General features: G+C 54.0%; 2 protein-coding genes across 3 annotated transcripts; one reads left to right on the top strand and one right to left on the bottom strand.

The window, feature by feature from the left end:
* Nucleotides 1-1,503: 1,503 nt before the first annotated feature.
* On the bottom strand, nt 1,504-14,983 carry ZNHIT1 (zinc finger HIT-type containing 1). 2 transcript variants are annotated; one of them, XM_047713101.1, is made up of 5 exons: nt 14,829-14,983; nt 2,927-3,097; nt 2,138-2,217; nt 1,835-2,007; nt 1,504-1,749 (listed from the first exon to the last, which is right to left on the bottom strand). In XM_047713101.1, exons 1-5 carry the CDS (start codon nt 14,848-14,850, stop codon nt 1,728-1,730), a joined length of 468 nt encoding a protein of 155 aa, XP_047569057.1. In that variant the 5' UTR covers nt 14,851-14,983; the 3' UTR covers nt 1,504-1,727. The 2 variants fall into 2 exon arrangements, with proteins under 2 accessions (XP_047569057.1, XP_047569058.1); XM_047713102.1 differs by having other exon boundaries at nt 1,835-2,004; nt 14,829-14,982.
* A 363-nt stretch (nt 14,984-15,346) lies between these two features.
* Nucleotides 15,347-22,954, top strand: PLOD3 (procollagen-lysine,2-oxoglutarate 5-dioxygenase 3). Its single transcript, XM_047713096.1, has 19 exons — nt 15,347-15,983; nt 16,373-16,464; nt 16,597-16,733; nt 16,858-17,021; nt 17,217-17,329; nt 17,463-17,526; nt 17,868-17,965; nt 18,210-18,311; nt 18,454-18,579; nt 18,770-18,891; nt 19,297-19,401; nt 19,520-19,645; nt 19,905-20,046; nt 20,132-20,245; nt 20,457-20,525; nt 20,990-21,094; nt 21,639-21,785; nt 22,030-22,155; nt 22,495-22,954. The coding sequence occupies exons 1-19, from the start codon at nt 15,866-15,868 to the stop codon at nt 22,648-22,650; spliced, it is 2,226 nt and encodes a 741-aa protein (XP_047569052.1). The 5' UTR covers nt 15,347-15,865; the 3' UTR covers nt 22,651-22,954.
* Nucleotides 22,955-26,181: the final 3,227 nt, after the last annotated feature.

The raw sequence follows: 26,181 nt of genomic DNA on the forward strand, positions 1-26,181 counted from the left end.
AGGCGTCTTCACTCCCACGAAGGGAGCCTGGGCTGGGGTGGTGCGAAGGCCTGACTCGGCTGCGTCCGGCACGGGAGCACCTGCGTGTGGCCTCCCTGTGCAGTCTGGGTTCCTCACAGCACGGCGGCTTCCGGATGGCTGGATTTCTCACATGGTGACGCAGGGATCCAAAACAATAAGCATCCTAGCTGACAAAGCAGAAGCTTCTCTGCCTTTGAATGTCGCATGTCCTTGAATGTCACATGGTCTCACTTCTGCCACCCCGGCTGAACAGTCATAATTCTGCCCTGATCCCTGGGGAAGGGGCCAAAGACTCTACCTTTTGATGAAAGGACAGTCAGAAAATGTACAGCCATCTTTTAAAACCACCAGCTAGAACTGTCCCCAAACCATGTCCTCACCATCAGACTTGGAGCTGTCCCCAACACCATGGACCCAACCTCATGTCTCCAGAGAAAAGGCAAGGAAGACACCGCGAGCATTTGGGCCAGCTATTGTAAAGCCCCAAAAGGGAAGAGAAGAGCCTATGAAGGTGCCTAACACGGAATTTGCTGGCTCCCATTAATATCTTATCAAGGTCATCTGTTCACCAAATACAACACTTACATCCTAAGCATCTGCTATGCTATGTTCTAACGGGGTACAGGGCCTTAAGACAGCAACTCCAAGGAGCTTATGAGCTCACAGCTTGCAATCCACTTAGAGGCGGCATGGGTATAAGAAGCTTTAATGCTGCATTAAGAATTACGGCATCTGGGGCCCCCCGGGTGGCTCAGTGGGTTAAGTGTCTGACTTCTGCTAGATCATGGTCACCCGGGTCTTGGGATTGAGCCCCACATCAGGCTCCCTGCTCGGTGGGGAGTCTGCTTCTCCCTCTGCCCCTGCTTGTGCGCTTGCTCTAATAAATAAATAAAATCTTAAATTAAAAAAAAAAAATTACAGCATCCAGGGCCACCAAGAACAGAAGCCTCCATATCGTGAATTCCCCCATGCTTCTCACGCTTCCTAGGAAATTTCCGCGTTTTCTCAGATACTGACAACTTCACACACCGCAGCTCCTGGTTAACAACCGCCTCCTCAAGACGACTGTGCCTCAGGCCGGCGGCACCAAGAACGAGGGCTGATCTCTCCATTGGGTTAAGGACCAGAGGCTGAAGCAGGGCTGGCTCCTTCTGCAGTATCATTCTGCACCCTGTTCCCAGCGCTCACTCTACTTCCCTGTCACCCAGTCCCGGCGACACTCAAATGATCCTCAGAAAAAAGACAGGAACAAAAAGCAAAAGCAAGTGCCTCCAGAAATCACCAAAAAACGACACTGAGCAGCAGCCAAGAAACACGGAGGCGGGGCGGGGCAGGAGAACGGGAGGGAACCTTCCACGGTCAGATAGGCAGATGGTGGGAGGGGTGATAGACAGGAGGCAAAGCCACAGAGCTGTGAGTAGGACAAGAGACCTGTGACCCTCACCCCCAGAACACCCTGTGACCGAACAGGCAGGCTCCTCATCGCAAGAAACCTTTTATTACACAAAGCAGCACGCTGACGGCCCAGCCCACGTCCCTGCACACAGGCCCCGGGAAGACTGCTCTGCTCCGGCAGGCAGGACACGGCTCTGCTGGGCGAGTGAACCGCTGCCCGCGAGGTCCAGAAGAGCAGCTCTCCCTTTGGCCGAGCCCTCTCTGAGGTTGTGGTGAGGCGCGAAGGCCTTCTCCTCCGGGGACGCCCAGGCTCACACAGTCCACTTCAGGCACCTGCACGCAGAGGAAGCCCAGGGTGAGGAGAGGAGGGGGTCCGAGGGAGAAGCTGTGGACCCGGGGCGGGGCGTGCGGACCTCACCTGGTCTCCTGGTGGGTGCCCAGACAGCGCACGGTACAGTAGCGGGCGCCGCAGCTGACACACGTGTAGGGGGAGGGGAAGCCGCAGACCGCACAGAAGGGGCGCTGGGGCCGGGACGGGGGTCCCGCACAGGCTGTCAGGTAGTTGGGGCCCTCGGCCACACTCAGGTTCTGCTGAGACAAGGGGAAGGGTCCACAGCTCCTCGCCCACCCACGTAGCAAACACCCACCCAGGACCAGGACCTCGGCGGGCTCGTTCCTTCCCTGTGGGGTCCTCCCAGCCCCTGGGCCAGCGCCCCCTCACCTGCTCCTCCAGCAAGGCCTGAAAATTCTTTCGGAAGCGAAGTTTAAAATGATCCCCTCGGGTTTTCTTCTTTTTCTTTCCTACGGAGGAAGGGCAATTACAGTTTACCCCTTGACCGACGAGGCTCAGGGAAGCCGACCTCCTCCACGTAGTGAGAAATCTGTGGGGACCTTTCAAGCCCCCCCACCCCCCAAACAGCCTACTGCAGACCAGAAGCCTTACTGATAACGGAAACAGGCGGTTAACACCGACTTTGTACGTTCTATGTGTTATATACCATATTCTTGCAACAAAGGTAGAGAAAACAAAGTATGTAGAAAAATCGTAAGGTAGAGAAAGAACATTTACAGGACCAGACTGTAAAAAACCCATGAGGGAGCAGAACTGCTCAGTTCAAACCCATGCTGTTCAAGGTCAACTGTAGTTACTTGGCACGTGCCAAGAAAGACCCCAACTTCCTCTGCGCCATCATTCCCAATACCCATGAGTCCGCCCCCTGCCCGCGTGCTCTACCGGGTTCCAAGTCTCCCTCTCCCCCCCACGTGTGTCCCCCCTCTCACTTCTCCAACCAGCACCTACACACATCTCACGCTCCCCTAAGGCTTCGTGTAAGAGCTGGAGGGGTCCTGGGAGCTCAGTTCCCGTATGTTCTGTCTAGAGGAAGCTGCGGCAGGAGCCAGTCCCAGCAGAGCCAGAGGAGCTCCCCTGTCATGTGCCCACCCCACAGCCCCATGTCCTTCGACGGTCCTCAGCCAGGCTGACCCCTCCCTCCTCCCCCACCCACCTTACCAGTATCTGCGTCATCATCGAACTGAGGCAGCCTCTTGCCAAGCTGGGGGAGTCCTGCGTGGGGGTCGTCCTGGAAGTTGTCATTCTCCAAGGCCTCGAGCTGCCTGTTGATGCGGCGCTGGCGGGCCGCCCGGTCTAGGACCCGCCGCTGTCCAGGGTCCTGGGAGCGAACTGGATGGGGCAGAGCCAGAATCATGGGGACGCAGGAAGAGAGAAGTTGGGGTGGCCCCAGCATTTCCTCCCAATCCCCAGACCCAACCAGTGAAACGCCTCCTGGAGACCTCTCACTGCTGGCAGACATCACACAACCACGCACTCTGGGATTCCCACCTCCACTGGGACCTAAATGCACCCCTCCTTCACGCTCAGCAACCCCATTTCCTGCCACAAAGGACACGGGCCGGCCACATGTACAGACACTCATCTTTCAGCCCACCCTCAAACAGAAGTGTATGCACACCCCTTCCCCCCGGGTCCCACTGTTAAACCTGACCTTTCACCTCCGACTTGAGTCCTTCCCTCCCTCCTGCGTCTTTAACCCTCTTCCCCCACAGGAACTTTCCCTTCACTAGAAAAACCTGTCAAACTCTCACATGTCGACCCAGCATCACAGTGACTTATCTTTGAGACAACGGTCCACGGGATGTTCCATTTCTGCACGTCCCACCCAATCCTCAACCCCTCCGTGAACTGACTCCCGTTCAAGGGCAACCACGCACGTTCAAGACCCCAGTGACCATCTAGGGCCAAATCCAGTGTGTATTTCTACAATCCTCCTTGTATGGCCCCTTGTGACTGTACCAACGATTTCCCTTGGGTGGAAAGTATCCCCTCATCTGCTTTCTTGACATGACTTCAGCTTTTCCTTATGGCTATAGGCACTCAATGAATACACGTTTTAATGAAGAAAGAGACATTTTGTATAGAATTAACAGACCCCAGTGAACAGCTGGAATGATAATGAGAGGGAGGTTTAAAATGGTGAAGTCAGAAGGAAGCTTCCAGGGGGACGAGCAAGATGGCGGAGGAGTGGGAGCGAAACCTAAAAATCACAGGTCCGAGGCGTTCAGCTAGACAGTTACCAAACCATCCCGAACACCTGCAAACCCAAGAGGAGATCCAAGAGAAGAGCAGCAATTCTAGGAACAGAAAATCGACCACTTTCCAGAAAGTAGGATGTGCAGAGAAGTGAATCTGAAGCAACATCTAGAAGACAGACCGCGGTGGGAGGGGCCAGCTCCCGACAAGCGGTGGAGCGGTGGAGCACAAAATCCGAACTTTTAGAAGTCTGCTCCACAGAGGGACATCACTCCAGAGGCTAAGCGGGGTTGGAGCCCTCGCGGGGAGAGTGTGGGCTCAGGTCCTGTGGGGTCACAGAAGGATCGGGGGTGTCTGAGTGTGGCAGAGCCCCCAGGTAACTGGAGCGGGGGAGCTGGATGCAGAGACCAAGCCTGGGGGGTGCGGGCAGCTCTCAGCTCAGGGTTACCTGAAACCAGGATCCGAGGCACAGTCGGGCCACTGCTCTTCGAGCAGGGACCCTACAAGTGCCAGATCAGGGGAGCCACCCTGTTCCTCCTCTGGGAGGAGCAAACAGCAGGAATCTGCTGGGTCTGCAGATTCCAAACAGGGCTGTGCACCAGAGACAGAAACGTTCGGTCACAGGCCGGGTGAGCTCAGAGTACAGCCAGAGACCAGGGAGACGGGAGGGACTCCTGCTTTTCTCTGAGGGCGCGCTGAGGAGAGGGGCCCGAGCTCACAGCACCCCGAGGCTGCGAGGCCGCCATCTTCATTCCCATCCTCCAGAGCTCTATGGAAAGTGTTCAGGGAACAAAAGCTCCCAAAAGTGAACCCGAGCAGATTTGCTCTCCAAACCAGGCCACTTAGCCTGGCCCCCCGCAAGGGCGGTACAATTCTGCCTCCAGCAAAAACATTTGAGAATCAATACAACAGGCCCCTCCGCCAGAAGATCAACAAGAACATCCATCCAAGCCCAAGCTCACCGATCGATGAGAACTGAAAAACTTCAGAGCTATGGGAATACAGCCCATATAATTCATGGCTTTCCCCCATGATTCTTTAGTCTTCCAAAGCTAAGTTTTTTTAAAGTTTTTTTTTAAAGATTTTATTTATTTATTTGACAGAGAAAGAGATCACAAGTAGGCAGAGCAGCAGGCAGAGAGAAAGGGGGAAGCAGTCTTCCCCGCTGAGCAGAGAGCCTGACGCAGGGCCTGATCCCAGGACCCCAAGACCACAACCTGAGTTGAAGGCAAAGGCCCAACCCACTGAGCCACCCAGGTGCCCCCAAAGCTAAATTTTTTTAATTTTTTGTTCTTTTTAAAAAAATTATTCCTCTTTCCTATTTTAACATTTTTAACTATTTTATCTTACCAATACCTTTTTTAAAAATCTTTTTAAATTTCCATTGTTACAGTCATATTCTATCCCTTCTTTGTATTTGACCTTCCTTTTAGTATACATATAGGTTTTTCATCCTTTAAAAAAATTATGGGATACAGTTTCTTTTTCTTTTTTTTTTTTTTAAAGATTTTATTTATTTATTTGACAGAGAGATCACAAGCAGGCAGAGAGGCAGACAGAGAGAGAGGAGGAAGCAGGCTCCCTGCTGAGCAGAGAGCCCGATGTGGGGCTCGATCCCAGGACTCTGAGATCATGACCTGAGCCGAAGGCAGCGGCTTAACCCACTGAGCCACCCAGGCGCCCCTCTTTTTCTTTTTTTAAGATTTATTTATTTGACAGAGATCACAAGTAGGCAGAGAGGCAGGCAGAGAGAGGGGGAAGCAGGCTTCCCGCTGAGCAGAGAGCCCAACGCGGGGCTCCATCCCAGGACCCTGAGACCAAGACCTGAGCCGAAGGCAGAGGCTTAACCCACTGAGCCACTCTGGCGCCCCCAATTTCTTCTAATAGATCAAAATATACCCTAAATCAAGCGCATGGCTTTGTTCTAGTCTCCAGCCTAATCACATTATTTCCTCCTCTTTTTTCTTTTTTTCAACCAACTTCTTATATTATCAATTCCTTTTTTAGAATTTTTTTAAAATTTTCATCTTTATAGTCAAATTCGATCCCTTCATCATATTTACTCTTACTTTTGTGTGTGTGTGTGTGTGTGTGTATATATATATTTTTTTTCTTTCTTCAAAATTTTGGGAGACAGTTTCTTTTGATAGACCAAAATACACCCAAAATAAAGTGTGTGGCTCTGTTCTATTCACCAGTCTTATATGCTTTTTTCCTTTCCTCCCCCCCCCCACTTTTCTTCTCCCCCCAGTATCAGGTTTCTTCTGATTTGGTTAGTCTATATTTTTCTGGGGTCATTGCTATCCTTGGTAGTATTTTGTTCTCTCATTCATCTATTCTTATCTGGATAAAATAACAAGGTGTAAAAACTCACCTCAAGAAAAAAGAACAAGAGGCAGTACCAATGGCTAGGAACCTAATCAATACAGACATTAGTAATATGTCAGAACTGCAACTCAGAATGTCATGCTCATGTATTGGAAGACCAAAATACTCACCAAAAAACAGGTGCTAACTGGGCTCCAAAAAAGCACAGAAGATTCTAGAGAATCCCTTTCTGGAGAAATAAAAGCCCTTTCTGGAGAAATAAAAAAACTAAAATCTAACCAAGTTGAAATTTAAAAAAAGCTATTAATAAGGTGTAATCAAAAATGGAGACTCTTACTGCTAGGATAAATGAGGCAGAAGAGAGAATTAGTGACATAGAAGACCCAATGATGGAGAATAAAGAAGCTAAGGAAAAGAGAGATAGCTACTGGACCACAAGGGGAGAATTCGAGAGATAAGGGATACCATAAGATGTAACAATGTTAAAATAATTGGGATCCCAGAAGAAGAAGGAAAGAGGGGGGCAGGAGGTATACTGGAGCAAATTATACCAGAGAATTTCCCTAATTTGGCAAAGGGAACAAGCATCAAAATCCTGGAGGCACAGAGAACCTCCATCAAAATCAATAAAAATAGGTCCACACCCCGTCATCGAATAGTAAAACTTACACATCTCAGTGACAAAGAGAAAATCCTGAAAGCAGCTTGGGACAAGAGGTCTGTAGCATACAAAGGTAGAAACATTAGATTGGCAGCGGACCGATCCACAGAGACCTGGCAGGCCAGAAAGGGCTGGCGTGATATATTCAGAGAACTAAACGAGAAAAATATGCAGCCAAGAATACTATATCCAGCTAGGCTGCCACTGAAAACAGGAGAGAGAAAAAGCTTCCAGGACAAACAAAAACTAAAAGAATTTGCAAACATCAAACCAGCCCTACAGGAAATACTGAAAAGGGTCCTCTAAGCAGAGACAGAGCCTAAAAGTAACAGACCAGAAACGAACAGAGACAATATACAGTAACACACACTTTACAGGCAATACAATGGCAGTAAATTCATATCTTTCAATACTTAGCCTGAATATAAATGGGCTACATGCCCCAATCAAAAGACATAGGGTATCAGAATGGATTAAACAAACAAGACCCATCAATATGCTGTCCACAAGAAACTCATTTTAATCCCAAAGACACCTCCAGATTTAAAGTGAGGGGGTGGAAAACAATTTACTACACTAAGGGACATCAAAAGAAAGCTGGGGTGGCAATCCTTTTATCAGATCAATTAGATCTTAAGCCAAAGACTATCATAAGAGATGAGGAAGGACACTGTACCATACTTAGATCTTGTTGGACAGACCCTTGAACAATTTTAAATATCTATGGCTGTAACATGGGAGCGGCCAATTAATAACAAAATCAAAGAAACACATCGACCATAGTACAATAATAGTAGGGGACTTTAACACTCCTCTCACTGAAATGGACAGATCATCTAATCAAAAGATCAACAAGGAAATAAAGGCTTTAAATGACACACTGGATCAGATGGACATCACAGATATATTTAGAACATTCTATTCCAAAACAACAGAATACACATTCTTCTCTAGTGCACATGGAACATTCTGGGCCACAAATCAGGTCTCAATCGATACCAAAAGACAGGGATCATTCCCGGCATATTTTCAAACCACAATGCTCTGAAACTAGAACTCAATCACAAGACCGAACTTGGAAAGAACTCAAATACGTGGAGACTAAAGAGCATCCTACTAAAGAATGAATGGGTCAACCAGGAAATTAAAGAAAATTTTAAAAATTCATGGAAACAAATGAAAATGAAAACACAACTGTTCAAAAATCTTTGGGACAGGGGCGCCTGGGTGGCTCAGTGGGTTAAGCCTCTGCCTTCGGCTCAGGTCATGATTTCAGGGTCCTGGGATCGAGCCCCGCATCAGGCTCCCTGCTCGGCCAGGAGCCTGCTTCCTCCTCTGTCTCTGCCTGCCTCTCTGCCTACTTGTGATCTCTGTCAAATAAATAAATAAAATCTTAAAAAAAAAAAAATCAAAACAAAGTAAAAGTAAAAACTGTTCACAGTAGCGCTGATGAGTTCCCAGCTGGCTCTCCAGAACAGGCTCTGGATGGGGAGCTACGGATTTTTATCAATAGGGAAGCATAACGTGGGGCTTCTGTATTTAAAAAAAAAAAAAAAAATCTTTGGGACACAGAAAGGAGGTCCTGAGAGGAAAGTATATAGCAACACAAGCCTTTCTCAAGAAACAAGAAAGGTCTCAAGTACACAACCTAACCCTACACCTAAAGGAGCTGGAGAAAGAACAGTAAAGAAAGCCTAAATCCAGCAGGAGAAGAGAAATAAAGAGCAGAAATCAATGAAATAGAAACCAGAAGAACAGTAGAACAAATCAACAAAGAAACTAGGAGCTGGTTCTTTGAAAGAATTCATAAGACTGATAAACCCCCGGCCAGACTTATCAAAAAGAAAAGAGAAAGGACCCAAGTTAGTAAAATCATGAACGAAAGAGAAGACATCATGCCACCAAAGAAATACAATTATAAGAACATATTATGAGCAACTATACACCAGCAAATCTGAATCTAGAAGAAATGGATGCATTCCTAGAGACAAATAAACTACCAAAACTGTGGGGTGCCTGGGTGGCTCAGTGGGTTAAACTACCAAAACCGAACCAGGAAGAAATAGAAAATCTGAAGAGACCCATAATCAGTAAGAAGATTGAAGCAGTCATCAAAAACTTCCAACAAGTAAGAGCCCAGGTCTAGATGGTTTCCCAGGGGAATTCTACCAAACATTTAAAGAATTAACACCTATTCTCCTGAAACTGTTCCAAAAAACAGAAACGGAAGGAAAACTTCCAAACTCATTTTATGAGGCCAGCATTACCTTGATCCCAAAACCAAAGACCCCATCAAAAGGGAAAATTACAGGCCAATATCCTTCGTGAACATGGATGCAAAAACTCTCACCAAAATATTCGCCAATAGGATCCAAAAGTATATTAAAAGGATTATTCACCACGACCAAGTGGGATTTATTCCTGGGCTGCAAGGTTGGTTCAACATCCACAAATCAATGTGATACAAAACATTAATAAAACAAAGAACCAGAACCATATGATACTCTGAATAGATGCTGCAAAAGCATTTGACAAAGTACAGCATCCTTTCTTGATCAAAACTCTTCACAGTGTAGGGATAGAGGGTACGTACCTCAATATCATCAAAGCCATCTATGAAAACCCACAGCGAGTATCATTCTCAATGGGGAAAAACTGAGAGCTTTTCTGCTAAGGTCAGGAACACAGCAGGGCTGTCCACTATCACTGCTGCTATTCAACATAGTACTTGAAGTCCTAGCCTCAGCAATCAGACAACAAAAAGAAATAAAAGGCATTGGAATGAGCAAAGAAGAATTCAAACTCTCACTCTTTGCAGATGATATGATTCTTTATGTGGAAAACCCAAAAGACTCCATTCCAAAACTGCCCAAACTCATACAGGAATTCATTAAAGTGGCAGGATATAAAATCAATGCCCAGAAATCAGTTGCATTTCTATACACCAACAGCAAGACAGAAGAAAGAGAAATTAAGGAGTCGGTTCCATTTACAATCGCACCCAAAACCGTAAGATACCCAGAAATAAACCTAACCAAAGAGGCAAAGAATCTGTACTCAGAAAACTATAAAGTACTCATGAAAGAAACTGAGGAAGACACAAAGAAATAGAAAAACATCCCATGCTCATGGATTGGAAGGACAAATATTGTCAAAATGTCTATGCTACCTAAAGCAATCTACACATTTAATGCAATCCCCATCAAAATACCATCAATTTTTTTCAAAGAAATGGAACAAATAATCCTAAAATTTATATGGAACCAGAAAAGACCCCGAATAGCGAGAGGAATGTTGAAAAAAGAAAAGCAAAGTTGGCAGCATCACAATTCCAGACTTCAAGCTCCATTACAAAGCTGTCATCATCAAGACAGCATGGTACTGGCACAAAAACAGACACATAGATCAATGGAACAGAACAGAGGGCCCAGAAATGGACCCTCAACTCTATGGTCAACTAATCTTTGACAAAGCAGGAAAGGAATGTCCAATGGAAAAAAGACAGTGTCTTCAACAAATGGTGTTGGGAAAATCGGACACATGCAGAAGAATGAAACTGGACCATTTCCTTAGACCACACACAAAAATAGACTCAAAATGGATGAAAGACCTCAATGTGAGACAGGAATCCATCAAAATCCTTGAGGAGAAGACAGGCAGCAACCTCTTCGACCTCAGCTGCAGCAACTTCTTCCTAGAAACATCACCAAAGACAAGGGAAGCAAGGGCAAAAATGAATTATTCGGACTTCATCAAGATCAAAAGCTTTTGCACAGCAAAGGAAACAGTCAACAAAACCAAAAGACAAGTGACAGAATGGGAGAAGATATTTGCAAATGACATATCAGATAAAGGGCAAGTGTCCAAAAGGGTTTGATAAAGTGTAGTGTAGAGTTTGATAAGTTCCTTAGAATAAATAATCCAATCAAGAAATGGGCAGAAGACACGAACAGACATTTCGGCAAAAAAAACATCCAAATGGCCAACAGACACATGAAAAAGTGCTCCACGTCACTCGCCATCAGGGAAATACAAATCAAAACCACAGTGAGATCCCACCTCACACCAGTCAGAATGACTAAAATGAACCAGTCAGGAAACGAAAGATGCTGGCGAGGATGTGGAGAAAGGGGAACCCTCCTACACTCTTCGTGGGAATGCAAGCTGGTGCAGCCACTCTGGAAAACAGCGTGGAGGTTCCTCAAAAGTTGAAAATAGAGCTACCCTACGACCCAGCAATCGCACTACTGGGTATTTATCTTAAAGATACAAATGCAGTCATCCAAACGGGTATGTGCCCCCGAATGTTTATAGCAGCAATGTCCACAATAGCCAAACTATGGAAAGAACCTAGATGTCCATCAACAGATGAATGGATAAAGAAGATGTGGTATGTGTGTGTGTGTACACACACACACACACACAGACACAGAAATACTATGCAGCAGATCAAAAGAAACGAAATCTGGCCATTTGCAATCACAGTGGATGGAACTAGAGGGTATTATGCTAAGTGAAATAAGTCAATCAGAGAAAGACAATTATCATATGATCTCTCTGATATGAGGAATCTGAGAGGCAGAGTCGGGGTTCGTGGAGGATAGGGAGGGAAAAAATGAAACAAGATGGGATTGGGAGAGACAAACCATAAGAGACTCCAAATCTCAGGAAACAAACTGAGGGTTGCTGGGGGTTCAGGGGGTAGGGATAGGGTGGCTGGGTGATGGACACTGGGGAGGGTATGTGCTCTGGTGAGTGCTGTAAAATGTGTTTAAGTCTGATGATTCACAGACCTGTACCCCTGGGGCAAATAATACATTATATGTTAAGAATAAACAAACAAACAAACAAAATAAAATGGTGAGGTCAGCAGGTGATTTCCTCCAGCTGACTGAACAGCCAACAGCCTTGGGGCTCAGGAGAAAGTTCACAATCGAGAGAACCACTTTTGGATTCATTTGCTTTTGGGTGAGAGAGCCCCACATTTGGTTTTGAAATCCCAGGAAGAGTGAAAAGATTGAGAAAGAGATGGGGTCAGCCCTCTCCTTAGTGGGGAGAGAGGGCCACATGAGAGGTTTGACAGACTAGCCAGAGATGGCCCCACTGTCGCTGTAGCTCAAAATTCAAAATCTTCCCAAAGTCTGCTTCTTCTCCTGTATACTCTTTACGTAAATGGAACCATCTACACAGGCATCCTAAACAAGAAACCCAGGAGTTATTTTAAATCTATCAGGGCACCTGGGTGGCTCAGTGGGTTGGGCCGCTGCCTTCGGCTCAGGTCATGATCTCAGGGTCCTGGGATCGAGTCCCACATCGGGCTCTTTGCTCAGCGGGGAGCCTGCTTCCCTCTCTCTCTCTCTCTCTCTCTGCCTGCCTCTCCATCTACTTGTGATCTCTCTCTGTCAAATAAATAAATAAAATCTTTAAAAAAAAAAAATCTCTCTATCAGGGCCTGATAATTCCACACAAAATCTCTCTCTATTCATTCAGCAAGTATTTATTGAGTGCCTGTAACCATAATAATAGCGTTGGCCCAGTGGCTAATGCTTCCTGGGCATGCATTGTGAGCCAGGCACACTAGGCTCTTTGTGCAAGAGCTTTAACCCTTTATCGGCCTTGGGAGAGAGTTATCATTACCATTCCCAGCTTACTGAAGTTCAAAGGTTAAGAAGTGTGTCCAAAGCTCACATAGCTAGTCTGTGGCTAGGTCAGAATTCAGGCCCAGAACTGCCCAGCTCCGGATCCCTGCACACTGTCTCCCCTCCAAGCCCCCGGGGGTGCACTAGGCCCTAGGGATACATGAGCTTACAGTCGGAGTTGGGGGGGCATACAAACAATGAAATACGCAAGAAGAGTAGAGCATAGTGTATGATCACACTACGGAGCACATGCCAGAAACACCTAACTTGGCCTTGAGCTAGTCAGAAGATTTTCCAGAGGAAGGAAAGTCTAGCTTGAGATCTGACTGAGGGACAGAAGTTAGCTTGGTTCGGGGAGAGGGATGGGTGTGTCAGGCTTTCCTATCAGCATGAGAGAAAGCTTGAATGGGAGACCAAAGCGCCTTCAGTAAATTGTAGGAAGCTCAGTAGGGCTGCTACATCAAGTTTGTTGCGGTGTCCGGGAGACCATTAAAAGTCTTACCTTTACACCTCTAAAGGAATTTGGATCTAGGGATCCACAGTGAGAATAACGGAGATCCAGCAAGGAGTTTTAAGAAAGGACTGACATGGGGGCGCCTGGATGGCTCAGTTGCTTAAGTGACTGCCTTCGGCTCAGGTCATGATCCCAGGGTCCTGGGATGGAGTCCTGCATTGGGCTCCCTGCTCCATGGGGAGCCTGCTTCTCCTTCTCCCTCCCCCTGCCCTCTGCCTACTTGTGCTCTATCTCTCTGTCAAATAAATAAATAAAATCTGTAAAAACAAAAACAAAAAAAAAAGGAAAGGACTGACATGATTGGATTGATTAAAGTCATCTGACAGAGTGTCCCACCCGTATCTCTTTTTATGGGGACTAAACTCCATCACTCCCTAACTGGCCTTCCAGCCTCTACACCTGTTCTATATAATAAGGCAGACACTACTCACACGTGGTTATTCAAATTCAATGTAGAGGGGCGCCTGGGTGGCTCAGTGGGTTAAGCCTCTGCCTTCCGCTCAGGTCATGATCTCAGGGTCCTGGGATCCAGCCACGCATCGCATCTGTCTCTCTGCTCAGCGAGGAGCCTGCTTCCCCCTCTCTCTCTCTGCCTGCCTCTCTGCCTACTTGTGCTCTCTTTCTCTGTCAAAACAAAACAAAAACAAATTCAATGTAGATTTTTTTTAAAAGATTTTATTTATTTATTTGACAGAGAGAGAGCAGGAGGCCACAGAAGGGGGAGTGGCAGAGGGAAAAACAGGCTCTCCGCTGAGCAGGGAGCCCGATGTGGGCTAGATCCCAGGGCCCTGGGATCATGACCCAAGCCAAGGGCAGTTGCCCAACCAACTGAGCCACCCAGCGCCCCAAATTCAAACGTAGATTAAGTAAGATTAAATAAAATTTAAAATTCATTTTCTCGGTGGCACCAGGCGCATTTCACGTGCTCAAAACCACATGTGGCTAAAGGCTACCAAGCTAAACAGTGCTGATTACGACCATTCCCACCATTCTAGAAAGTTCCTCCATACAGTGCGGCACTGAAGCCAGAACTGCCTTTCTAAAAGATAAATCCGGGTCACACCCCTGCCTTAAAAGAGCCCTTGACGGTTCTCCACGGCCCTCTGGATAGAACTGAAGCTCCCCGGCGGTGTACAGAATGCCTTTCAAATGCACCTTTCCCCAACCCTCCAAACTCTTACTATTCCTCCGCAAGCCCCGAACTGTGAACGTGGCTTCCTAAGCGACTTGCTTTTTCTCGCTTTCCTGCCTTTGCACGTGCGGTTCACGCTGCCGGGAATGAGCCTCGGCGCCCCTGCACTGAGCGAAACCGTGACTCGACTTTCCAGATTCAAACCAAACGTTTTTTCTCCCTCCAAGCCTTCCCAGTCCCCTCCATCCCAGATGCAAGGTTAGGTGCCACTGCTGCCCGTGCCCCCGAGCAATACACCCCTCTGCCGTCGCACGTCTCACTCTGAAACGCAACGGTAGGCTCGCGTGTCTGTCCCCCTCCCAGAGAGCCAGCTTCTGGATGACAGGAACCTTTTTCCTCTCTCCATCCCCAGCGCAGGCATGGAGCGGGCATCAATAAAACACGAATGGATGGTCTGAGGGGCTACCCGAACGCCAGGACCCGACAGCCGGGGAAGGGATTTGAGACTAATAACTGGGTCAGAACACCCTAGGCCAGGGTCGGGTCTGGGACAGGAAGAGGTAGAGGGCCAACCGCTGGGGCTCACATACCCGAAGTTTTCTTCTCCACCATTTCCACAACACAACTGGCGGAAGAGCATACTGCGCCGGCGCGCTATAGACCACCCGCGCCCCCGGCCGTGGAAGGCGGTGCCATCCCTTCCGGCGGCGTGTCCTTCTGCGCGTGCGCAGAATAATTCCAATGTGCCTACGCAGGACGTGGTGTTGCCTAGGAGACGAGAAAGCTTTCCGCCATATTTTATAGGGGCAAAACTACTTCCGGTCTGAGGGGTTGTGTATTTTGTGGGACTCCCCGAAATGTATCACTTTAAAGAGGCGATGCCAGTGTTCTTTTGAGAAATGTCATTTTCCTTCGGTTCTTCTGAAGATGCCATCATCGCAAAGGCAACCCCTGGGGCTTCTCCCGGGGGCGGTAGAGATGATGGCCCGGACTACCGAAGAAAGTGGGCAGGCTTGAGTGAGCAATCCGAGAGGCCCCCCGGGACCCTCTGCCGAAAGCTCAACCCCCATTGCCCCTGGGGCCGCAGACTACTCGGCCTTCTCCCTCCTTGCCGCCGGCTCCTCCGCTCGCCCAAGCTCCCCGCGCCCCCACCGCCGTGCTCTCCCAGCCTTCCGACCCACGGCTCCGGGCTGGGCTGCGGCAAAGACCCGCCTCCGCATCCCGCCCGACCTGCAGGGGGTCATTTCCCCTCTCGGGGTTTCAGTTTCCTCGTGTGTCGGGAGGCACTGGGCCGGCCTGGCTCTCACCGCAGTCCTTGGCTCCGGACCGCCGGCCCGAGCCCCCGCCCTTCCCCCGCTCCGCCGCCGGGCGCCCCTTCCGCTGGTTCCGCGCTACCAGCGCGCTCACGCCCGGGTACAATCCTCCCCTTGTCCGCGGCGCCGGCTTCTCGAGTTTTCAGTAGCCTCGGGCTACGCCTTTTTTCCAGGGCGGCGCCCCAGCCCTGCTCCTCCTCGCGGCTGGCCGCACGGCAGCCCCTCTTCCCAGAGCCCCTGCCCGGAGTTGGGATCCGGGCGCACTGCCCCAGCGCCCTGCGAGCCTGTGTGCGGTCTCCGCCCGCTCCCACGCCATGGCCTCCTCCGGCCCGGGACTCCGGCTCCTGCCGGGGCTCCTGTTGCTGCTGCTGCCGCCGCCTCCTGCAACCTCGGCCTCCGATCGTCCGCGGGGCAGCGACCCGGTCAACCCAGGTGAGAACCCCGGGAGCGCCGAGCCGAGCGGGTGCTGGGTTTGCGTGCCTGCCCGCGGCGCCGGGGAAGGGTCAAGGCCTGGAGAGGGTAGCCGGCCTCTCCCACGCCGTGCGCCCTGCACAGAGTGAACCACGCGGCCCTTCGCCCACTGCCCACCCTGGGCTGGGATTTCCAGCCTCGCATGTGAACTGACCCCGAACTCCTGGGTGTTACTCCCATCCAGCTCTCCCCGGGGGCCAAAGTTCCCCCGGTTGGTAAGAGTTTAAGAGGGAATCGGAAAAAAACAGGACAGGAGCAGCGTCGGAGGGAGGGCAAGGGGGTGAGCGGAGCGCGTGGGGTTGGTGAGCTGGGTGAGTGGGTCCCGAGCGCCAATTCCCGGCTGGTGACAGAGAAGCTGCTGGTGATCACGGTGGCCACAGCCGAGACGGAAGGCTACCGGCGTTTCCTGCGGTCCGCGGAGTTCTTCAACTACACAGTACGGGTGAGGAGAGGAATGCCTGCTGGTCCCTGGGAGGGGAGGAGGGGCGGGAGGAGTGGGCTGAGGGCTGGATGCTTGGGGCCCCGCGGTGAGCCTGCCCCTCCCTGGCTTGGCGGGTCTCCCCACCCCCCACAGACCCTGGGCCTGGGAGAGGAGTGGCGAGGGGGTGATGTGGCCCGAACGGTTGGTGGAGGACAGAAGGTCAGGTGGCTCAAGAAGGAGATGGAAAAATACGCAGACCGGGAGGACATGGTCGTCATGTTTGTGGACAGGTAAAGGGGCCGCTGACCCGGAGGCGCGGCGGGGCGGGGGGGGGGGGGGGGCGGGCAGGAGGGGGGGGTGAGCAGCGAGAGGTTCCCGTGGTTGCCCCGCTCACGCCCAGTCTTCCTCACCCAGCTACGACGTGATTCTGGCTGGCAGCCCCTCAGAGCTGCTGAAGAAGTTTGTCCAGACCGGCAGCCGCCTGCTCTTCTCCGCGGAGGGCTTCTGCTGGCCCGAGTGGGGGCTGGCAGAGCAGTACCCTGAGGTGGGCACGGGGAAGCGCTTCCTCAACTCTGGTGGTGAGTGGCAGAGTGCCCAAGGCGTGGGGGGGGGCGGGTATAGGGCATGGAGCGTGGGGGCGGGTATAGGGCATGGAGTGTGGGGGCGGGTGCTGGGGCCTGGAGCATTCCAGGGGCCCGGGGGCTAGAGAGGGAGTGGGGATGGGTCCCTGGGACTCTGAGAGTCTTGGGGTCAGCGCCCGCCCACCCCTACAGGATTCATTGGTTTTGCCCCCACCGTCCACCAAGTCGTCCGCCAGTGGAAGTACAAGGACGACGACGACGACCAGCTGTTCTATACGCGACTCTACCTGGACCCGGGGCTCAGGGTAGGGAGGGATGGTGGAGGGCGGCCACCTGTGGCTCTGGGTGCAGCCTGAAGGGGAGATGAGGGGGCTAGGGCTTTAGGGAGGTTCTAGAAAGAGTGGGTAATGATGGCCCATCCCATTTCATCCCATCCAGGAGAAACTCGGCCTCAATCTGGATCATAAATCTCGGATCTTTCAGAACCTCAATGGGGCTTTAGGTGAGGAGAAAGGGCACCGCTTCTGTGATTTTATTTAATACAACAGCCCTACGAAGGGAGGACCTATGGTTACCACGCGTTACATGGGAGGAAAATGCCTTTGTGAAGGTGACTTGCCCGGGTCACCTGGGGAGGGGGGTGGAGCTCCCCAGGGTGGCAGGAGTCTGGTCAGTACCCTCAGGAGAGAGACAGTGGCCACTCCCCCCACGCCCCTGGAGCCACAGTCCTTCATCCTCTCTCTAGAGCAGCTGGGCTCCCCGCCTCCCCTCCATATTTAGAAGCATCTGTTGCTTGGCAGCTTTGAGAGGAAAAGAGTATAAAGCTGGGCTTTTCTTCCCCAGATGAGGTGGTTTTAAAGTTTGATCGGAACCGTGTGCGTATCCGGAATGTGGCCTATGATACACTTCCTGTCGTGGTCCATGGGAACGGTCCCACTAAGGTGCTCCAGTGGTTCATACCCTCAGCCCCCCACCCCTGCCCCAGTCAGACCTAGCCCCCACCCCTGCATACCTCCAGCCCTTCCAAGCAGCCAGTCCTCCCCAGCCCCAGTGGCAGAGGTACTGGGAGAGGTTCTGAGTGTCCATCTCTCCCCTCCCTGCCCTGTCCCCTGTCCGTCCACCTGACCGTCCTCAGCTCTGCTGCTGGACCCCTTTGCTTCCTCCTCTCACTGCCTCTCCCAACAGCTCCAGCTGAATTACCTGGGAAACTATGTCCCTAACGGCTGGACCCCCCAGGGAGGCTGTGGGTTCTGCGGCCGGGACCGGAGGACACTCCCGGGGGGGCAGGTGAGGAGGGGGTGCAGGGAGAGTGTGCTGAGGGCCGGGGCACAGGCCGGAGCTCCTGGGGACTCCCAGCCTGCCAGGGTGGTGGAGGACACACCGGTGTGGGGGCCCGGGCTCTCCTCTAACACCATCTTGTACCTTCTAGCCTCCCCCCCGGGTGCTTCTGGCTGTGTTTGTGGAACAACCTACCCCGTTCCTGCCCCGCTTCCTGCAGCGGCTGCTGCTCCTGGACTACCCCCCCGACAGGGTCACCCTCTTCCTGCATAACAACGTGAGACACACTGGCAGGCGGCCTCTCCCTTGTGCACCCTCCCAAGGGGCTTTGCCCCTGCCTGGATTGGAACTCCCGCCCACCCCCACGTCCACCCAGACTCTTTCCTACACCCTTTCTTCTCACCACCTTCCCCTTCCTGTCCCTCAGACCCCATCTTCTCTGCCCTCTCTACCTCCCGCTTCTCCAGGAGGTGTACCATGAGCCCCACATCGCAGACTCCTGGCCCCAGCTCCAGGACCACTTCTCAGCTGTGAAGCTGGTGGGGCCAGAGGAGGCCCTGACTCCAGGCGAGGCCAGGGACATGGCCATGTGAGTGAGCACTGGGCGGGGAGCACGAGTGAGAGCCAAGGGGGTCTGCCAGCCACCGCACCCGCCCTTCCCCATCCACACGCTGTGCAGCCTGTGCTCAGCCTTCACGGGGGCATCCTTGCAGCCAGGAGAACCTCGGGGTCCTGGGGAAGCGTGCACACCACCCCCCTACACCAATAAGCCCAAGAGATAAGAGAGAGAATCGCTCTAATGAGCGGCAGGGCGGGGAGCCAAAGGCCCCCCCCCCCCCATAGTCTTCCTCCTGTCCTCTTGCTGATGTTTCTACCCACTTTCTTCTTCCCCTCCTCAGCGGGTAGTGGGGGGTTTCTCCTACCCACCACACAGTCCCTCCTCCCCACATCTGCTCCCGTTTTACCCCTCTGCTCACCGACCTGTCCCCTCCAGGGACACTTGTCGGCAGGACCCGGAGTGCGAATTCTACTTCAGCCTGGATGCCGACGCCGTCCTCACCAACCAGCAGACCCTGCGCATCCTCATCGAAGAGAACAGGTCGCTTGCCTGGCTCAGCCAGAGGGTCCCCAGATAGTCTCCGGGGAGTCCCTGCCCCTCCTCCTTCCTGGAACCCGGGGCTCACCTGTGCCCGGCCCTCCGCTCCACCTGTCCACAGGAAGGTGATAGCGCCCATGCTGTCCCGTCACGGGAAGCTGTGGTCCAACTTCTGGGGAGCCCTGAGCCCCGACGAGTACTATGCGCGCTCAGAGGACTACGTAGAGCTGGTACAGCGGAAGCGAGTGTGAGTCCTGCCGTGGCCCCTCACATCCATCGGGGCCCACACACCCCTGCGCACTCCCCCAGGGCCTCACCCGTCGCAAAGGGCCCCAGCTTTGGGGCCGGGCCCACGGGGCAGCCGGCCTGAGGTGTTGTGACCGGGAAGCTGGTGGACCTTGCAGCTCGGAGAGTGGGGTGCCCCAAGGGAAGGGGCTCTGGGGTTGACCTGGGCAGCCTTGGGGAAGGGTCCCCCACCTCACTGACCCCCGTGTGGGTGCCTCCAGGGGCGTGTGGAATGTGCCCTATATATCCCAGGCATACGTGATCCGTGGTGAGACCCTGAGGACAGAGCTGCCCCAGAGGGAGGTGTTCTCGGGCAGCGACACTGACCCCGACATGGCCTTCTGTAAGAGCCTGCGGGACAAGGTGAGTGCGGCCTGGGTGCCCGAAGGCGGGGTGCTGGCAAGAAGTCACCGGTGTCTCCTCACACCCACCCCCTGCCCTACTCCAGGGTATCTTCCTCCACCTGAGCAATCAGCACGAATTCGGCCGCCTCCTGGCCACTTCGAGGTACGACACCGACCATCTGCACCCTGACCTCTGGCAGATCTTCGACAACCCCCTGGTGAGTGCCAGCTGTCTTGCTCAGAGAGCGGGACGTGCCCTTGGCTACAGGAGGGTGCAGGCATGGGTGCACACACACGCTTACTCCCAGGTCCTGCTCCTGCCTGGGGAGAGGCCGTCGCAGTCATGGCCCTGGGGGTCCCTCTGTGGGACGGGGGGGGGAGTGAAGAGGGCACACGTCAAGGTGCGCACCCCACTCCCTTCTCCCACAGGACTGGAAGGAACAGTACATTCATGAGAACTACAGCCGGGCCCTCGAAGGGGAGGGACTTGTGGAGCAGGTGAGGCCCGTGCAGGACCCCTGACTGCCCCAGTGGCCACCGCCCCGAGTCCGCTGCGCTGCGTGGATGGGTGGTTCCCAAACCGACTGCCCTTGGACAGACAGAGGCAAAGGCCAAGCAGACAGGCCTTCGGCTCCCCACCCCGCCACTCGTCAGAGCGATTCTCTCTTGTCTGTTGGGCCTATTGGTGTTATGGGTGAAATGACAGTTTTGTAAAGAAGGCCCCCCTGGGGCTCTGGCATGCTCCTGCCATCTGCACCGGGTTCCCTGCGCCACTCCCACCTTCTCCGGCCCCGCCTTTCCTGGCCCATCCCCGTGCTCTGACCCCTGTTCCCCCAGCTTCTCCCAACTTCTGGCTTCCCTTTCTGCTGCGGCTTTCACCCCCCTGGGTTGGCTGCCTGTCTCCTCCCGAGAGGCCTGCAAGGGTCCCCCGGCCCCATTGTTCTTCCCCTGCCCATCCTCAGCCGTGCCCAGACGTGTACTGGTTCCCGCTGCTGTCTGACCAGATGTGCGACGAGCTAGTGAAGGAAATGGAGCACTACGGCCAGTGGTCAGGAGGCCGGCATGAGGTGAGAGGGGCCAGGGCAGGGGAGGGTGGGTGCTCGGGGGAGGGAGGTGTGGCTGTGAGGGAGGGAAATGGAATCGAGAGAGTGGAAGCATAGAAGGGGACCCCAGGGGAGAGGAGGAGAGGTGGGGGGACCCACAGGGGGTACAACTGCATGCCTGTGTGCATGCATTCGTTCAGGAACTCCTTACCCGGGGCTGGCAGGTCCCAGACGCTGGCCACTGACCTAGGGGGTGTGACACGTTGAGCCACGCTGGTCGCGCCCTGCCCTTGTGCACTTCAGCTTCTAGCTTCCGTCGCAGTCCCAGCTCCTGAAGGCTGTGACAGGCAGCCCAGACACTGCGGGAGTCACAGGAGGGGCCCTTGGCCCAGATGTTGGAGGGCCGAGGGGCTTCACGGAAGAGGTGACATCTTCAGGGATGGTAGGGGTGGTCAGGCTAAACGGTCCAGGCTCCCAGACGCAGGTCACGCAAGCTTTCAGGGCTGAGAGCGAGAGGAGGGGGGAGGCTGGCGTGGCCCTGTCGGGGCTCAGTGCCCGTCGTCCGCAGGACTCGAGGCTGGCCGGAGGCTACGAGAACGTGCCCACCGTGGACATCCACATGAAGCAGGTGGGCTACGAGGACCAGTGGCTTCAGCTGCTGAGGACGTATGTGGGACCCATGACAGAGAGCCTGTTCCCAGGCTACCACACCAAGGTGGGCTGCCGCCCCTGCTGACCCCACGTCCACCCTCCCACAGCCCGGTCCTTGCTGGGAGTCTCCACACGGCGCCCCTTCAGCCCCTGTAGCACCCGGAGCCCCGTGGAAAGGGATCCCACAGGAGGGCCGCCCGGGGGGAGTTAGCAGTAAGACCCCTGCGGCCCTCCCCCTACCACCCTCCTCGGAAGGCCCCCAGGACCTCTCGGCCATCCTTCCGGTGTCTTCTCTCGTGTCCCCACAGACCCGGGCGGTGATGAACTTCGTGGTCCGCTACCGGCCGGACGAGCAGCCCTCTCTGCGGCCCCATCACGACTCGTCCACCTTCACCCTCAACGTGGCCCTCAACCACAAGGGCCTGGATTATGAGGTGAGCCCCTAGTGCCCTCCCGTGTCAGGACAGCAGCAGGGCCCCTCCACACACGTGCACGTGCTCACGTGAGCCCTGGGGACCTTGCTGGCCTGCCCCCCACCCCCGACGATCCCCACACCCCCTTCCATCACCCGCCCTGCCCGCAGCCTGCCCTCAGTTCCTTCGCAGGTGCCATCTCCTGGGCCTCTTTCGGGCTGTGTGCCTGTCCCTCCCATGCCTCCCTTGTGTGCCAACCCTCCAAGCCCCCGTGCCTGCCTCTCACCCCCCGCTGTGGCGGCCTGCCCCCCAGCGCCCTGTCTGCTCACTATCTGCCTCCAATCCCCCGTCCTCTTGCAGGGAGGTGGCTGTCGCTTCTTGCGTTATGACTGCATAGTCTCGTCCCCGCGGAAGGGCTGGGGGCTCCTGCACCCTGGCCGCCTCACCCACTACCACGAGGGGCTGCCCACAACTCGGGGCACCCGCTACATCATGGTGTCCTTTGTCGACCCCTGACATTCAACCACTCTGCCAGACTCTCCCTACCATTGTGCCTTCCCACGAGCACGCCCCCCCCCACAGCCTTGAGGCGGGGGGTCTGCCTGGCGCCTCCCTTCCTGAGTGGATGCTCGGTGTGCCTGGGACTGAATGTCGCCCCCCCCCCCAACACACAGCCCTCTCAGGAAGCTCCTGGGAGCCCCCCTTGCCCTGCCCCACAGTCCCCAAAGGTTCATGGGGAGAAGGCTTCTGGGGGCTCCCCATACAATAAATTATTGTTTCTCAGCCTCCCTTCCAATAAAGGAGGATTTGTAACTCTTGAGTCCGTGTCCGTCTTTCCCCTCACCACTGACCCTGAATCCTTCCTGCCCCCAGAGCAGAGGGGAGACCTGGAGTTACTCCAAAGAAAAAGAACAGAGAGGAAGAGGAGGCAGAAGCAGATTGTAGAGCAGTGTGAGAACTGAGAGGCTTCCCTGGATGCCATTTCTAACTCCCCTGAATTGCCTGGGGGTGGGTGGGGAAGCCAGAGAAGGGCCAGGCCCAAAGACCTCGGCACCACCTCTGCAAACTCTTCTCTGAAGCTCTCATCACTGGAGGGCATTTTCTTCCTTGTGTGAAGTGTGGGGGTGGCAGATCCCTAGGGCTGGACTCTGGGGACAATGCCAAGGGAAGCATGCGTTCCAAGGGAAGACACAGGAGGCTTGTGGGACCCAAGCTTTTGGGTAGGAAAGATCAGGAAAAGGGAAGCCTTGGAAGGTCATCCCAAGAAAGCTTCCTGGAAGAGGGGAACGGGAAGTATACTGCCTTCGAAAGAGGTGAGACCTCCTGAGAGCTTGTGTCTTCCAGCCTCTGGGGGGCACCCATCAAGCCCTTGCCAAGCGAGCAAGACTCGTGGAGAAGCCCTGCGGACTGGAGAAGCCCTGCGGACTGCCTTTTGAAAACCAAATATTTGCGGGTCCTTGGGCATTTCTAGCCTTGAACACCTTACCTGCCATCCAGCCCTTCCTTCCTATTGCCTGGACTCCCAGGAAAACCTCCCCAGTGAAACCGGCCTTCCTGACAGGTGGGGCCAGTCCCCCTGCCATGCAGACTTATCATCTCTCTGGCCAGACTTTTTAGTGCGTCTCACCTGGTCTCCCTGTGGATGGAAGTGGGTTGAGCAGGGACTGGAGAAAAGAACTCTGGCCGGCGGGGGGGGGGGGGGGGGGGGGGGGACAACCTGCCCGAGAGCGAAGCAGGGGACAGGACAGAAAGGGTGTGCCAGTTTGAACAGTGGCTGGCTCGTCCTGTGTCCTACAACCCACCAGTCATTTACTGAGTACCCCTCGCCTGCTGGGCAACTGCCACAGGGTTAGGGTCAATGAGAACAACACCTGTCTTCTTGTGGCTCACAGCTGGGGGGAGACCTTAGCCAGAAAATCGCCACAAAGGAGGGAAAGTGGGAAAGTATTTTATGCCAGGAGACAGTGGGACAGAGGCACCTCATGGGGTTTGTGTCATACCTGCCTTAAAAAAAGTGACATTTACCCACCCAGAGAGGGCACCGAGAGGTGCCGGTTCTGGAGCCCTGGCTAGTGTTGGGGAGGACCCTGGCCATGTGAGGACTGGTCCCCGCCCACTTGAAGGGTGTACTCTTTTGGGCTGGCCCATTGCTGGCCTTTCCCAAAAAGCCCTTCTTTCTGGAATGTCTCCCACAGAGTCCTTAGGGGCTGGACTGGGGCAACTAAAGGGGTGTCTAGATGCTCTCAGTCATGTGGGGAGCCCTGCCATTCACAGCACACACCACCCTGGTGACACCCCACTTTCTCAAACCTCTGCCAGCAGGCTCCTCAAAGGTCCCCCTGCAGAGGCCCAAGGTCCTGTCCACATACCCTCGCTCTCAGGCTCCTGGCCACACCCCTGGGCATTTCTGTTTGGTCCCATTGGTCACAACCCTGTGAGCTCAGTAGTGGTTAACCCTTTCTTGCTGGGGCTCACGAGGGTGCAAGGTTCAGGCCAGCAAGCAGGGGTGGACACAGGAGCCGAACCAGGGCCAAGAGTCAGGGCCAGTGTGTTGGACCACAAGGAGTGTACTTAAGAACCACCCCCCCCCATGGGACGCCTGGGTGGCTCAGTTGGTTGAGCGGCTGCCTTCGGCTTGGGTCATGATCCCAGCGTCCTGGGATCGAGTCCCACATCAGGCTCCTTGTTCTGTGGGGAGCCTGCTTCTCCCTCTGCCTCTGCCTGCCACTCTGTCTGCCTGTGCTCGCTCTCGCTCTCTCTCTCTGACAAATAAATAAATAAATAAAATAAAAATCTTAAAAAATAAAAAATAAAAAAAAGAACCCCCCCCCAAAAAGAACCCATAGTGGCCCCTATGGGATGTCCCTCCACAGTATGCCGGCCCCCTCCAGCCACCTCCGCTGGGCTCCTTGACTGGTTGCTGTCCTCCAACGGGTCTTCTCCTTCTTGGGGCTCAGTGAGGCTCAGCACTTGGCATTCTGCTTCCCTATTACCTGGAGGGAAGCAGGACAGGGCTCTCTGGAGCCCGCTGAAAGAATGGGAAGGAATTAGCCTGGGCAGGAGGGCCTGAAGCCATGGAACAGGGATGCGGGGGCAGAGGCGGGTAACTGGGAACGTAAATGCCTGGGTCCTGACTAACCCCCACTCCATCCTCCAGTTCAGGTGTGCCTGGCCATGTCGCCCCTTGCTCTTCTAAGACAAGCCTGGATCCTGGCCGCCCTCTACCTGGTCTGGCTCTAGAGACAGGGACACACCATGGGCAGGAGGCCACCCCTCTCCCTGGGACCATAGCTGGGCCATCTGGAGACATCTCTGAGATTACTTTCCTGTGTCAGTGAGGCCATCCAAGAATAGTGTGCTATGGGGGGAGGAGAGGAGACGGGGTGGGTGGTGGGTGGGGGGGAAGGCTTTGGAATAGACTCTTCTCTGGTTACCACCCCTGCCCCCAGAGTCCAATCTTCTGGCCAGAGTGGGGGCCCCAGCTGGTTAAAACCCCAGAACTGATCCCTCTCGCAACTTTCTCTTTGGCTTCCACTGCCACGGGGCCCTGGTCCTTTACCAGGGCCTTCAGCAACATCCGCAGGGAGGCCACCGGCTTCACCAGCCTCTCCCCTGGCCTCCCGCCGCACCTCCTCATGCTGCCTCGTCGGTTCCGCCTCCCCCTCTTCCGGTGTACTGATGAGAAGTGGGGAGATTCCCCCAGTCCCTGCTGTGTCACGCCCCCCCACACCTCTCTGGGGTGCGGGGTGGGAGGTCCTGGTCCCCTCTCTACCTCCACGGTGCCCTCCTCCCTCTTTTCTCAAAGACCCAGGCATCCGGGCCCCTGTCCCCTTCCCCAGGTTTGGAGTCCTAAGACAAGGCTGGCGCAGCCTATCTGTTGTCCCAGCCTGCGGGCAGCCAGGTGATGGTCCTCGCCGTGGGAGGGGCCCTGGAAGCGCTGGAGGCAAAACCCGGCGAGCCGATTTGCGGATCCGGAATCAGAAGGGCTTTGTCGAATTGGCCCTGGAACACCGCTGAGGATGCCGCAGTGGCCCGGCGGGACGCTCG

The sequence above is a fragment of the Lutra lutra genome, chromosome 18 (genome assembly GCF_902655055.1).
Source record: "Lutra lutra chromosome 18, mLutLut1.2, whole genome shotgun sequence".
Taxonomy (NCBI): domain Eukaryota; kingdom Metazoa; phylum Chordata; class Mammalia; order Carnivora; family Mustelidae; genus Lutra; species Lutra lutra.